The 15,338-nt window shown below is 40.2% G+C and overlaps 1 protein-coding gene and 1 long non-coding RNA gene across 2 annotated transcripts; both read right to left on the reverse strand.

Annotated features, from left to right (window-relative positions):
* Positions 1 to 1,652: 1,652 nt before the first annotated feature.
* LOC307017491 lies at positions 1,653 to 4,410 on the reverse strand. The gene is made up of 5 exons (XR_013802198.1): positions 4,001 to 4,410; positions 3,578 to 3,837; positions 3,447 to 3,475; positions 2,986 to 3,054; positions 1,653 to 2,113 (listed from the first exon to the last, which is right to left on the reverse strand). It is a non-coding gene; the product is annotated as an uncharacterized lncRNA (long non-coding RNA).
* Positions 4,411 to 10,872: 6,462 nt separating this feature from the next.
* On the reverse strand, positions 10,873 to 13,282 carry uts1 (urotensin 1). Its single transcript, XM_079641679.1, has 2 exons — positions 13,179 to 13,282; positions 10,873 to 12,566 (listed from the first exon to the last, which is right to left on the reverse strand). Exon 2 carries the CDS (start codon positions 12,561 to 12,563, stop codon positions 12,135 to 12,137), a length of 429 nt encoding a protein of 142 aa, XP_079497805.1. The 5' UTR covers positions 12,564 to 12,566; positions 13,179 to 13,282; the 3' UTR covers positions 10,873 to 12,134.
* Between the last annotated feature and the right edge of the window lie 2,056 nt (positions 13,283 to 15,338).

The raw sequence follows: 15,338 nt of genomic DNA on the forward strand, positions 1-15,338 counted from the left end.
CAGCTCTATGCAAGTCAATGGGACTCCCTGATGGTGAAACTCGACGCTAAAGGGGCCCCCCCCCTTGCATTGGAAAGTGACGACAGGGACCCTGACATAACGTCAACATAGGCCCGAGTTGGGAGTGAGAATGTGTTGCATAAGCACCATATCCGAATGTGCATTGCGGCTAAAACATCCAAAATCACCGAGCTGAGTATCTTGCCTACGTCTGTTTCCGGTATTGTTTATGACGGATGTATTTTTGTTATACAAACATTCCTTCACTTTTTAATTTTAATTTACATTAAAGTATTTCGGTGAGGTCTTCTAAAATGTGTTTTATATATAACTAGGGTTGTAGTTGAAGAGTTTGGTAAATTAATCATGAACCCAAGGCTGTTGCCTGGCAACGCAATGGCAACAACGTCACGTCCGTTAATTCCACATCCACACGCATGGAGTTAACATCGATCTAATACATTAATGTAGCCTTTGTTTTTGCTAAAGAGGTGTCGACCAGCTGGGGCAACAAGAAAAATCGGCGAAATCGAGAGCATGACTATTAAAAAATAAATAATTATTTATATTAATATTGACAATAGCAGCCGACCGTCGGGGTAGAGCATTCGCTTGGCATTTCCGGGTATTTCTCCATGTTAACAATACTGTGTAACTGTCACGTTTGAAGGGACAAAATGAAACATGTTCACGTCTTGCCGTGATACCGGGTTGTGTGTGTGTGTGTGTGCGTGTGCGTGTGCGTGTGCGTGTGCGTGTGCGTGTGCGTGTGTGTGTGTGTGTGTGTGTGTGTGTGTGTGTGTGTGTGTGTGTGTGTGTGTCTTTAGGTGTGGGAGATGATGGTGAAGAAGGCCCATGAAGAAGGAGAAGAGTGAAAACCTCTGCTGGAGGTTTTCAGAACATTTGTTTTAAACGGTTGAATGTTTTATACATAGTTGTGTATGTAGTAACAAACATACATTACACTATATAACCTTATCTATAATATGAAGTTTAAGGGATGTTTCTTGTTGTTTATTCCGTCTACATTGATCATTTGTTTGTTGAGAAATCTACTACTTTGAATAAAAAAACGTTCAAACCTCAAAGCTTTTCTGTAGATTTACACGGCATCTTGATCATCTTCATCTTCATTTACAGTCTGTTGTTGGAGGAAACACACAAATATGTTATTATTTTCTGTATATTATTTCAATAACTAGCACCAACATTGATTTTTTTTAAGTGACACTTTTAAATGAAAAAAAAGTTTTTGTTAAAAAAAAGGTCAAAAATGCCTATTCCAAAAACTTCTATAAAAAAACGATTTATTGATGCTATTTTGAATTTTACATTTTTTATCCAACATCAGTCCTGATCGGTGACTATCAAATGTGTATAATTATCAGAATTTTAACAATGTAACCTCCCCCTCTCTCCTCTCTCTCTCCCCCCTCTCTCTCCCCTCTTTTTATCTTTGATTTTATCTTTAATTGTATTAATCTGTGTGAATCTGTTCTGTTCTGTTTTTCATTCTCACCCTGTTGCTGTTAAACTACTGAATTTCCCCACGGCAATTAATAAAGGTCCATCTTATCTTACTTTAAGAACTTACCTGATGTTTTGAGAATGTCATTTTAGCAAAAACCATACAAGGAAATACACCTGCACTCTTGTAAGGCTAATAGGTGACTTTATTTAGTAAAATACAAAACAATCAAATGTGCAGAAGAAAATTCAATACTCCTTAAAACAGTTTTGTCTTTACAAAACCTTCACTATGCCCACACTGTAAGTATTTAGAATACAGTACATTTCCAACATGTCTGCCCCTTTTTCACATACACCTCTAGAGGGACTCACATGTTTTGCTGTACTCTAACTTTGATGCAATTAAGCCAGAAGAAAAGCAAAAACCTGGTCAATATAAATCTTATTATAACTCTGCTCGCTTTGCCTTTGTAATATGGTTATAACAATTGTCCCATAGTTTAAAATACAGCATTAAACTGTCTTATTATTTTGGTTAGTTGATGGTGGCGTAGAGGAGGCTGGGATCAGCGGAAGCAGCAGAGGAAGAGGAGGGAGCTCCCACAGTGCTGTAGGTCAATCCATCATCTTCATCATCATCAGCCTACAGGGAAAGAAAAGGGATTATACAGAAGGTTCAGGTGTGTATCAGTATGTAGTGTCTCTACTTTAAAGAGTCCTCTCCTTCTGATGTTCAGGTGTATATCAGTATGTAGTGTCTCTACTTTAAAGAGTCCTCTCCTTCTGATGTTCAGGTGTATATCAGTATCTAGTGTTTCTATTTTAAAGAGTCCTCTCCTGCTGATGTTCAGGTGTATATCAGTATCTAGTGTTTCTACTTTAAAGAGTCCTCTCCTGCTGATGTTCAGGTGTATATCAGTATGTAGTGTCTCTACTTTAAAGAGTCCTCTCCTGCTGATGTTCAGGTGTATATCAGTATGTAGTGTCTCTACTTTAAAGAGTCCTCTCCTGCTGATGTTCAGGTGTATATCAGTATCTAGTGTTTCTACTTTAAAGAGTCCTCTCCTGCTGATGTTCAGGTGTATATCAGTATGTAGTGTCTCTACTTTAAAGAGTCCTCTCCTGCTCATGTTCAGGTGTATATCAGTATGTGCTGCAGCACCTCTTTTCACCCTCTGTTTGAAACCAGAGCCCAGTCTGCTCTGATTGGTTAGTTGGCCGGCTCTGTTGTGATTGGTCAACCGTTTAGAGATGTCCCGCCCCTTAGCCTATGACGATCAATGTGTTGGAGTGCTAGCCAATAGGAGTTTTGGTGTTACATAGTGATGTCATTATGTTCCAGAAGTAAACAAAGGAGTCCAATGGAGGCGTTTCAGGCACACATATTAATTTATACATTAAAATGCCTTTCCAGACCATTTACATGCCCTCAAACTATATAAATCTTAGATTCTAAATCATATCAATAGATTATTCCTTTACTAACATCATCAGTATAACCAACAGAAATCTTACCCTGGCTTTACTGATGCTCTTCCTGGTGTAGCTGATGGAGGCGTAGGAATGATAATCTTCAGGATCAGCCTACACAAATAAAATATATTATTATTATTAATTATTATTGTTGCAGTGAAATAAACATACAAATCTGCTCCATAACATGCAGCGTTAATGTGACCGACTTTAAGTCCTATTTCATGTCATTCTAGTTGCCGTACAGGTTTCATCGTATTCAACATCCATGCATTGTAACCAATGGCAACAGTTCAAATGAATACTGCCATTATTAGACCTTTAACCCTGTGGTCATTTTGAGGCTGTTGTGTTGATTTGGTATTTTGTTTCTCATTTAGTTTTTTTAATCATATTTTGATCTTGCTGCCTCAGAAACTCCTACTTTCTGTTTAAAAAAAGTAAGATCAATTCTGATGTTTAAATTCCATATTAAAAGTGAATAACAAAATGTTTAAACTCACCATGTTGTCATCCGTTTGCGTTTCAGTCCCTAAACAGAATTCAAAAGAGAGTTGATTTGAACTTCCACAGTTAAAACCCATGTTCATCAAAAGCTTGTTGTTTGTAAAGTATAATGTGTGAATGTCCTCACCTTGAGTCCTCTTCCGTCTGATGACAGCCACAGTGATTATTGTGAGTGCTGCAACACCCACTATCACAACGATGATCCACCACCACCAACCTGGAAGAGAGGAGTTAGAAGAGTTCCATATACTCAGAGGTTTTTATCTCTTTGTCTTTAACTTCTGACTCTAAATGTATATTTTATATCTGTCTCTAACGCTGGTCTCATTTTCACTGTTTATTTAGTTGTTGTTGTTGATACTGTAGTCACCTTACTTGTATCATCACCTAAATGAAAAAATAACACAGTGCTGTACAGTTATGAAGCAAATGTTAAGAGTTATCATGACAGAATGATGCTAAAAATATTAAAACCTGAGCTTTACCAACATATTTTATGTAATTATTCATTTCAGGGTGAATGATTTTAAACAGCTCATCATATTCTCACCTGAGGACTGAAGAGAAACAGCGGTGGTTCTATATCGTATAATGCTTCGCCCTCTAAGGCTATCGCTATTGGGTAACCCCAATGCACGTGTGCAGCACTGACAGACTTAATGCACGCCCACCTATGACGTGCCCCTAAAAAGCAAACATTCCTACTAAAAAGCTTTGTTTTCTGGTAAAATGGAGACTGGGCCGGAAAATCAAGGCTGCGTCAGGGATTGCCTTTCATGCGGGTCGGGCTACATTATGAGCTTTGACAGGCACTCACAGTGTGAGTCCTGCCTGGGAATAGAGCAGGGGTCGGCAACCCCTGGCACGCGTGCCAGTATTGGCCCTCTAAGGGTCGGGCCCCACTGGCTCCGCGAATAGCTGAAGAAAAGCTGTTTGTCTGGGAGCAGATTGTAGGGCCTACTTCCTATTTATACGGAAGTGAGCCCGGAGGCGGGGCCCACGTCATAGGTGGGCGTGGATTAAGTCTGTCAGTGCTGCACAAATGCAGTGGGGATTACCCAATAGCGATAGCCTTAGAGGGCTGCACCTATACTCATAGAAACTGGGTTACAGTACATAAGCCCAGTTCTGTCCTGTAACCATCAAACATTTTACAAGTAAATAAAGTTAACCTTACCTGAGTTTATGTTGTTTTGAGCTGTTGTTGTTGTTGCTGGTTTTGTGTCCTCACCTAAACAAATAAACACAACTCAACAAACTATTTAGTCTGCAACTTCTGTAAAACAAACACATATTTAAGGTGATTATTCATGTCAGATTGAAGTAACTTCAACATCTCATCATGTTCTCACCTGAGGACTGAGGGCTGAAGGTCTGCACGTTGGCACCATGTCTTACTTCACAAGTAAACAACTTAGACCTTGTTGTGTAACTAAAAAGAGAAGTGTTAAATGTCACAGAGGCAGAGCAGGAAGACTGTGATGTCTTTATCTCTCTGTGATCTTTATCCACATCTTGACCCTGATACAGCCACTTCACTGAGAGTCCACAGTCTCCATATGGCACCACAGAGCAGCTTAACGTCACCTCATCATTGTCCTGACGTTCAGTCACTGAAGATGGAGATATTGCAAGAGAAAGACAACAAGAGTAACATTAACTTCATCCCTGTAATCATTATTATTGTAATGATTCAGTTTAGAGACAGTTTGAAAACATTATGATGTAAATACTCACTGGTAACAACAGAGAGATAAACAGGAGAGTCTGGACCTTCTTGTTTTCCTGATCTGAACTGTCTGCAGGTGTAATGTCCAACATCCTCCTCTGTGACCTTCTTTATAACCAGAGAACATTTCTCTGTAACTCTCAGTCTGTCTGATTTAGCTTTGGCTTCTTCTTTAATCTCCCCATGTTCAACCAGCTCTACTGCTGCTGAACCTCTTGAATCACTGAAGATCCAGGTAGTACTGTTACACTTATCCTGATCATGTATCACATTGTCAGAAGGCAAAGTTACTTCATCTCCAACTCTGACAGTCAATAAGGAAGGTTTCCCATTTGCTGCTGTTGAACACACAGACAGAGTTCACTAAAGTCACCACGTCACAAACACAACTCATCATTCTCAGTTAAAGGAACAGTACGTAGTAAAGTACCGTTAGTGATATTAAAGCTGTTTTATTTAAAGTGTGTTCTCTGCATCCTCACCTGGAAAGTGGAGCAGCAGCATCAGGAATGAAGACATCATGATCCTTCTGAATTCAGACATCGTGCTTCTCTCTCGGTCTCTGGCTCTCGACTGTCAGAGCCTCTAACCGGCTGCTTCTTTATTTCTTTTCTGAGAACTGAAAGTGTTTCTGTGAGGATGTGGTTAATAACAGCAGCAGAGCTCTGGAGGTTTTACCCTCTGATGCTGACCAGATAAGGTAAGTGCTTACAGACAAATCGTGCAGAGAATGTACATATATAAATATTAGGTAGTTGTTTCTGTATTATTACTATTATGAATTATTCGTTTTTATAAATACTTGTAGTATTGTTTTTTTATATCACTTTTATCAGAAAACAGACTTGCTAATGGTGTTTGAATGCACACACAGTGGTCTGAGACCTGGTGGTTTTTCTATGAATTGCACCTCTGAGAACCAAGAGGTGTTGTTGAGGCTGTGGGAGCAGCAGCAGCAGCAGAGCTCTGCAGGTCTAAACCACTGATGTTGACCAGATACAAAACAGAGACATGAGTAATGGAAACAGTAACTATTGACTAAATGAACTCTAAGTGAACTCTAATTAATGCATTTTTAACACTTGTACCCGCATGTTGTTCTGAAATGCTTAATAAAACTAACAAGTTTGATCTGAGTTATTGTCATGCTCTGCACACTGCACTTATGAATCTTTGGTCCCTTTAAAAAGACACAAACGTCTCTAGAGAGGCATACCGGTTAAAGTCTTTTAATAAACACGCTGCAGATACACAACTTTCTGAAGAAGCAAAATGAATCTGTGGCCTGATGGCTGAAACTGAAGCGGTGCCGATGTGTCAGAGCCTGTTTTTAGATGTTCTTGTTTCTCTGCTGATGAATTGTCATGGTTGTAAATATGCACAGTTTGAAGACAGCAGCAGAGTGTCGTACAGAGGGGATGTGTGAAGACCACTTACGTAAAAGAGAGCTGCAAGAGGACGAAGGATTCCCCTCATCCTCCGAGGAAGTGTCTTCTTGCTGACTCAACAACAACAACAACAACAACAACAACAACAACAACAACAACAACAACAACAGCACCCTCCTCCTCAGAGCTGAGACTTTAGGCCGAGCAGCTGGAGAGTCATTGTGATTGTTTTTAGCGTGGGATGGTGACACTGATCTCATGATATTTCATCTTTTGTTTCCTTTACTCGAGGTCCTCTCTGCAAGTAAATGTAGAAAAAGAGAGATGGAAATAACCCATAATCCTCTGCAAGAAATCCTCAAGAGGGAATCCAGCCACATGAAACAACACGGAGAAAAATAAATGTAAATAATTGACAGAAACATAGCTTTCTATACATTCTGCATCCTTGTCTCCTCCCTCAGAAGGCCAGCAGATGGACTTGGTCGGATTCAAGTCTCCCACAATGTTGCCTTTTGTGCTTTAAAATACATACAAATAAAATCCAGTGTATTGTGTTTAAATATATCCCTCTCCGGAAGTGGATTTACGACTGTATTCTGTGATGTGGGAGGGAAAGTAAACTGACGTGTTCATGTGTGTCCTTTTCTACAGGATTTAAAGCCCTTATGTAACTTTCTGTCACAAAAGGCTTCCGTAAATACCGCGGCTTTATGGATGTTTTAAGATGTTATACAATCAAACAAAAAGAAATGTGGGGATTAAAGCCGATCGTTGAAGAGGTTTCTTTGAGATTAAGCGTTGTCGTTTTTTCTCTGAACTTTTTTGTCAATGAAAAAAAACATGGCTCTTTTTGAAAGGCAGTCACACGGTGCACCTGTCGGCCATTTTGTCATAAAACAGGAGAAGGAAATTCCAGTAAGCAGGACGTAAAGCTGAATGAGGGGGAAGATAAGCTTTTCATTATTACAAATGATTGTCTTTCTGTGTGCTGGACTGTGGGGGGTTGTTTGAAAATGATCCATGTGTATATTAACAGATTTCCCATCTCTATATTTGAGGTTCTGCAACGTTTTGTCATGACTGCTATGTTAAAGGATGGGGCTGCAGAGATTCTCTATTTCTCTTATTGGAAACAACACAAATAAAAAATAATCCTGTGTATCAAATAAATGATATATCTTATTCCTCTTCAGTATGACTCCATTGGTGTCTGAAAAAAAAAAAGAGAGATGCCACCGTAAATACTCAGTAGAGCAGTGGTTTCCAGGCCTCAGATGATTTGAGGCCAAATATCATATTTAGACTTTTTTTTTTTTTTTTTTTACATATAATTGTACATGATTGTCACTAAAAGCCTTGTCTCTACATTACAATAAAATATACAAAATAATTGATTAATTAATTAGAATAAAAATTCAAGTTAGTAGCTATTAAAGGCATAAAAAGACAGAAATGTTTAATTCTTTCTTTAATAGAAATGTTTCTTCTGCCCGTAAAGTGTCCAAACCAGGCTTTTCTGGATAAGCGCATTTTTAAAACCTAATCATTGTCCGGCTTACTTTGAGCATGTGTTTTAAACAGTTTAATCCCTTTGTGAATTGTTTCCACTTGCGGCGTCCTTTAAGTTCTTCATACAGCAGGAATCCAAATGAACTTCCAACAGGAGTCATTTGGGGGGTCTTTTGGGGAAAAAGGTTGGGAACCCCTGCAGTAGAGCAATACATGTAGATTGATCCGCTGCTGAAAATAGTCCCTATAATCTCAGAATGTTGCCATAGTAATGTTTCAGACAGAAATGTGAAAAATAAATATTTGATGCATTGAGATGAAATTTAGAGCAAATAAATCAGGATGTAGCCTCGTTTACTGCGAGAAAACACGTTTGCATCCTGGGATTTCGTAAAACATTCAAGAATATAAAAAGAAAACGTGGACATACTGTATTTGTACATGTCTTCGTGCAACAGCTGTGTAACGTTAAAATATTTTATAAGCGAGTGTTACATTACTTGATTTTGAAGATAAACGCTCTGCAGATTCACTGAGTTTACACGCACACACACACACACACGCTTGCACGCACACACACACACACACGCACGCATGCACGCACGCACGCACGCACGCACGCACGCACACACACACATGCCATGTATACATCACTTCAGGGGACATTACATTGACTTACATGCATGTATCCTAACCTTAACCATAACCAACACATGCCTAACCCTAACCCTAACCAAGTCTTCACCCTAAAATTAATGATTCCCCTCATGGGGACCTCCGTTATGTCCCCATAAGGGAGGCGAGCCCCCCCACGTGACTGTGTAAACAGATTTAGGTCCCCACAAGTATAGTAATGCTAGGCCACACACACACACACACACACACACACACACACACACACACACACACACACACACACACACACACACACACACACACAGAGAGAGGGTGATAAGGGTGAACATTCACCAACACACCCACAGTTTGGACTGAGTCACAGAAACAAAGAACTCAGAGGCCATTTTGACATTTGGGTGTTTTTTTTCTCTCCTCTCTCTTTTTTTATCTGTTTCAACAACTTAGACATTAAAGTTTATCCTGTCTGAGTGTTCAAACTTAGTGCATCCTAAAAAATGTTTCAGTGGCCACGATAACGTCACAACAAACAATGAAAAGAGAAAAGTTTACTTAAATCTGAGCTCCTTGCATTGGTCTTAAATTGGCAATACCTACAAGTCGACATCCAGTTAGTCCTGTGTGGCTTTGGAGGAATGTCATTCAAATTAAATGGTGGATAGATTCAATGTCAACAGTCTGACTTGTGAATACACGTCTTCCTCTTCTCTCTAATATCCTGACTGTCTTTGCACTGAAAAACATATTAAAGGCAGAAAATGTCCCAAAAAACTGAGAGAATTAGGAAAATAGTGAATCTCCTTATAAGTACGCCCTGTTATCTCAACAATTCTTAGAGTCTATAACGCAGCGTCCACACAGCGGCGTGCGTTGAAGCTTGCCGGTGGGCTTGTCTGAAACTCGACCAACAACCAATCACATGAATCTCCCGCCCCGGACACACAAGCACGCGGTTTGATTGGAAGCGTGCGTTGAAGCTTCTGCCCGTTCACTTTGAATGGGGTGACGTCACGCTTCGCCAAACTGCATTGCTACGTATTGCTATGCGTTGCTCGCTGCAAAAGTTGAGCAATGTTCAACTTTTGAAGCTTCAATGGAAGCGTCAGCCAATCAAATCATGCCAGTACAAGCTCTAGCCAATCAAACCGCGTGCTTGTCTGTCCGGGGCGGGAGATTCATGTGATTGGTCCAGTTTCAGACACGCCCACCTGAAAGCTTCAACGCACGCCGCCGTGTGGACGTACCGTAATGGGGATTTGTTGAGCGATGGCAGCACTAGAGGAGTGTCATCAGATCAGAAAGAAGCCATTATGATCCAAATCAGAGTGAATGGAAATAACTTTGAATAAATAATTATCTTTAGAAACATTTTGTCATCAACTTTCAACCTGATGGTGGCGCGGGTTTATTACTCATATTCTTTCGGAATCATTATTCATTTTCTTTGGGAATCATCCTCGTCTTCCAAAACGTCCACACGGCGGCGTGCGTTGAAGCTTGCCGGCGGGCGTGTCTGAAGCTAGACCAACAACCAATCACATGAATCTCCCGCCCCGGACACACAAGCAGCGGTTTGATTGGCTAGAGCTTGTACTGGCATATGATTCGATTGGCTGATGCTTCCGTCGAAGCTTCAAAAGTTGAACATTGCTCAACTTTTGAAGCGAGCAACACGAGAAAAGCCAAGCTTTGCTCCCACAATGCAGTTCGGCGAGGCGTGACGTCACCCCATTCAAAGTGAATGGGCAGAAGCGTTGAAGCTTCAACGCACGCCGCCGTGTGGACGGGCCGTTATACCCGGGGAAATCTGGCAAGCAGGTGTGGAGATTTTAATCTTTTTTTTTTAATGAACAAAAGTTGAACCAATGGATGAGCTGGATGAAAGTGGCATCTTAAGGTAAATGTTCTGCTTCCAGTGTTTTGATTTTTAGTATTATATTTACTAAGGATCCTTTTAGAAGTTGAAAAACACTGGCGGACACTAAAGCAGTCGCAACATCAGTCGCTAAATGTGTATTTTAAAACCAACCATGTGTAATCGGCACAATAACAGAATACAATGATTTCTACTTCAAACTTTTTTATTACAAAATATAAATGGCAAAAAATCTTCTTCTTCTTTTGCTAAAACAATGTTTTCAGTGACGTAAATGATAAATGTAAAATAAAAAAAGCTTTTTTTCTTCTTTTTGTTGTAGGTTAGCATGCTACAGCTCATACAGTACATGTGACCGTGCTCCCGCGCAGCGTAAAGGACAGACAAGAGGATTAAAGGAAGGGGAGAAAGGACAACTGGAGATTTAAAACCAATAAAGTGTTTTGTCGTTCCTTACACCTCAGATCTATCATTACAAACGCCTTCACATTAAGTGTCATCAAATTGGCTTCATAACGAGACATGGAGCTGATTGATTTCCATAGACAGGGGTTTTGAATATTTCCCGCCTCATGATATTACATCCTACCGAGCTTCTGTTTTGTTTTCTTCACTTTAGAAGTAGATTATTGGGTAATTAAGACTTGAATCGTCACTTTAAATCTCAATTTGGCCAGTTTGTAGTAACAGAAGCTTCTTTTTTTTGCAATAGAGATTGCAAATAATCAAATAGGGAAGAGGATTACAAAAAAAGAGCTTACTATCTTTGTAGTTACATTTAAATCATTTGAATATAACCATATCCATTTGAAGAATCACAATAAAGATTAACTTTTAATAATTAAGCAATACATTATTTGGGAAATGCATAAAGTAGGTCTGAATTGCAGCAAAGTTACTTAAGATATCCTTATGTTGGTGAAGACTTTTCTAATATCTTAGAAATGTTTCTCCAAGGCATCCAATCAATTATGTCTGGTGGCAAGCCAACTACCCACAATGCACCTTACATTAGACTTGTTTAGCTGCATGGTAAACAACTAGACTAATTAAAATGGTCCACGTATTCACACTGAGGTCAACCAATTCAAAACAGAATCTAATATTAAATATTATTAAATAAATTACATTTATTCTGGTCAGGTGTCATTTTCACTTCAAGCATCAAAACATCGATCAATGATCAACTGTGTTCAAATGTGAAATCCAGTTTCCCTATCCAAAGTCCAGTGCAAAGAGGAGTGTGTGAAGAGGGTGAGGGTGAGATCAGGGGGATGAAGGGGTGAGGAGGGAGTAAGAGGGTCTGGAAGGTCCGTTTCCATCTTTTCCATCAAAAAGTCTTTAAAGAAAACTAAAGAAAACACATGTTACGCGCGGATGCTGTGATGCGTAAATTGGCACCATCTGTGCGTACAATGTTGGCGAGGTGGAGAGGAAGGCAGGCGCACAAACAACAACTAATGTCAGAAGTCTTGATTATTTAACACAGCGGCTGTTTTGGCTGTTTTGAACGAGGCATTTAGAATACAAAAATAGAGCGTAATTACTTCCCGACCTCGTCCAGCAGGTTGCGGTTCAGCAGCGCCTGCTCCCGCTGGTTCTCCACTTTCGCAATCTGGATCATATTCCTCAGCAGGTGGAAGGTGAGGTCGATGGACAGCGGGGGGTCTTCGCTCCTCTTCAGCAGATGCACCGCCGCCCTCACCTCCCCTTCATTAGCGGGCAGCAGGTGTAGAGGGTCCGGGTTTCTGCTCTCCAGGAACCGCAGGATGTTCTCGTCCAGTAGATCCGAGGATGCGGTGTTTTCCCCGGCTACAGCTGCTCTGAGGAGAGACTCCTCCAGGCGCTGCATCTGGAGGCGGCTGCTGCCATCCAGCCAGTCGGGGAGGACGCGCGGTCTGCCGGCGGCGGGGCGGAGGTGCGAGGAGAGCAGGACCGAGGAGAGGAGCAGGAGCAGGGGCACCGGCTTCATGTCCTGCAGACAGAGGGGGTTATTAACACAACGTACACACACACTGTATTGCAGAATCAGGGGAATAACACAAACACAATTTTTTTCGCGCACTTTTTGAGCTTTTCCAGAGTGATGTACGTATGTGTTTGCATAGTTTGAAATGCATGCACAAACCAACTAAACTACAGATGCGAACCGTGTAAAACAAAACATTTACTATTTTTTAGAATTGTAGTAGCATTCAGGGTGATTATAACTATACTCCTTTGCAAAACCTTGCAAATTCTACATAACCACCGTTTAATGATAACTTACTGTATGCACATTTTTAAGTAGCCTATGATGTTATCTTGTGCATTGAATGCCAATAAGACAAACGCTTTTCATGCAAGAAAAAAAAGAAACAAAATACGATATTGGCAGGAACTTCTACAGGGTTAAACTTGAACAAAAAGCACCAAAACAATACAAAATAGGCTATGACTGCACATAAGAATAAGAAAAGGACACAAGCTGACGATCTGGCTGCACTGTATAGGCTATTGTTCCCGCCATTTTATCATTTCATCAATAACGTCCAATTCTACAAACTTTGAATACAAACAAAGGGTGAATAGAAGCTGCTGTACTCACTTCAGTGTCTCCAGAAGCTGCAGCTGAACTTTGTGGGTCTCGGGTCGGAGTCTGCAGAGTTCCTGTGAGCTAAGACCGCAGGATGAAGGCTTTATACATCCAGCCTGAAGCTTTTGACGTCAATGAAAGCTCAGACACCGCTTTGGAAACATGGACACACATCGAGAGTCCTGAGGGACAGCAGGGGATGCTGGGATCGTCAGGGAATAAAGGAGGGGGGGGGGGCATCTTTTACAGGTCTATTTCCCCATATATAAGGGAGGATACAGGGGGGCAAGAGGAGGATACAGGCGGGCTTTGAGGAGGGGGGTTCCTTTAGAAAGTTCCACACGTTTTCAGGGATCACCAATGCAATGTTTTGGGTGTTAGATTTTCCAAATTACACTTGTGATATTTCCGCTTTTGAATTTTTTTTTAACAGTGTGTGTGATATGTGTTTGCTACCTCTCTTGCGTCAGATAATTGCCACTTGGAAGATGAACCTCGGTCTTTGAAGATCTGTTAAAGCCCCTTTTCCACATATATATGAGACGTGTTAGAACATATGACCTACTGCAAGGTTAGATCTCATCATCTCTAAGCAGCCATGCAAATAGAATGATTCACTGATGTGAACTAAAAGACTTACACCCCTTGTAACTGTAAAAGTGAATGCATATGGGAGCTGTCCATGGTGCTGCTCTTTCTGTGTCACACACTTGGTGATGAGTTATATATTACATGCTGATAAGAACAGAGTTTATGAAGTGTTTGTATATTAGCCCCCAAAATACAACCTGCCAGAAAGCCACATAAGCAATTCACTTTTAAACTACACTCTTAGGGTATAATCAAAGTAATATTACACATTTGTTTCCCAAATTGGGATTCATAAAGTACATCTTATCTTAAAACCCATTCCGTATATTCTCTAATTGATACAACTATTGGTGAACATTATTTCTAAGTGATCAAAATCAGAAGTTTTTCTCATTTTACGCAGACTCAGCTACCGTAGGAGTTCAATATCCTAGTTTTTCGCAATGCTTTTGGGAAAAAAAGTGGATGTTGTTGTTATTTGTTCTGAAAAAAAACACCAAAAAAACAAATTTTTAGTCGGAAATGAAGGCAAAGCTTCTTAGTTGACCTTTCTTAAGGGAGGAAAGTGAATACATAGGACTTCCTGATGCATTCAAATCCCAATTAAAATCCCACCTGTTCAAATCTGCGTACTCACTGTAGTGCTCCCCATTATATGCTTTCATTTGTGTCCACTTGACTGTCTCCTCCATGATTTCCTGTTTGTGGTTTCATCATGTTCTGTTGCCTATTAGCGTGTTCTTTCTTTTTTTTAACAAATTGTACGGTGTCCTTGTGTGTCATGAAAGGCGCCTAAAAATAAAATGTATTATTATTATTATTATTATTATATGAGAACATGCACACTTACAGAAGAAGCCAGATATCTATTTGTTAGGGTACATTCTTAACATGGTGATCAAAAGTCAACTTTGAGTTTCCTGTTATCTGGACTAAAAACACAGATCACCTTTTGAGATTCCTCATATACAAGCAAGAGTGCTGACAAGAATATGTACTGTATTTTCATTGAATCACTCCGGTTTTAATTAGAAAACACAGCAAGCCTTGGTGCTGAATCAAAAACAGATTCCAGATTTCCACAAATAGAGGGACGGCGTGAGGATATTTGGCAGGTTTTCTATGAATTCATCCAGAGGATCTGTGCTTGCTTTCCCGACCGATATAGCTGAATGTGTTTGTGTGGAAAAACAATGAGAGCGGTTCATTTGGCTGACAGCCGCTCAGCAGCCTCCAAACAAACCAGAGAGTCAGCGAGGTCAAAGTCACCGTCAACAACTAACTTTATTAGCTTCCAGGACCTTTGTTGTTATAAATGTGCACATTGTCAGTAGAGAGAAGACTTTATATATTAAAAATGAAGGAAAACTGTACATTTCAAGAGATTATCTATGGCTATATGCACTGATGGATTCATGGCTCTATTTCGTTTTTTAGACCAAGAGGTAGACTAACTATTTATGTATTATATAGCATATCACTGAGCCCATGGCCGTACCCACCATTGAGGTCACGAGGTCCGGATTTCTGTAATTTTTTCGAGGTGTATATAATAAAACTCGTGAAATAACTGCACATAAT

The sequence above is a fragment of the Notothenia rossii genome (genome assembly GCF_949606895.1).
Source record: "Notothenia rossii genome assembly, chromosome: 8".
Classification (NCBI taxonomy): domain Eukaryota; kingdom Metazoa; phylum Chordata; class Actinopteri; order Perciformes; family Nototheniidae; genus Notothenia; species Notothenia rossii.

What these genes read in the sequence shown, in the direction of transcription:
- uts1 (XM_079641679.1), bottom strand. Translation starts at nt 12,563, where the DNA reads ATGAAGCCGGTGCCCCTGCTCCTGCTCCTCTCCTCGGTCCTGCTCTCC.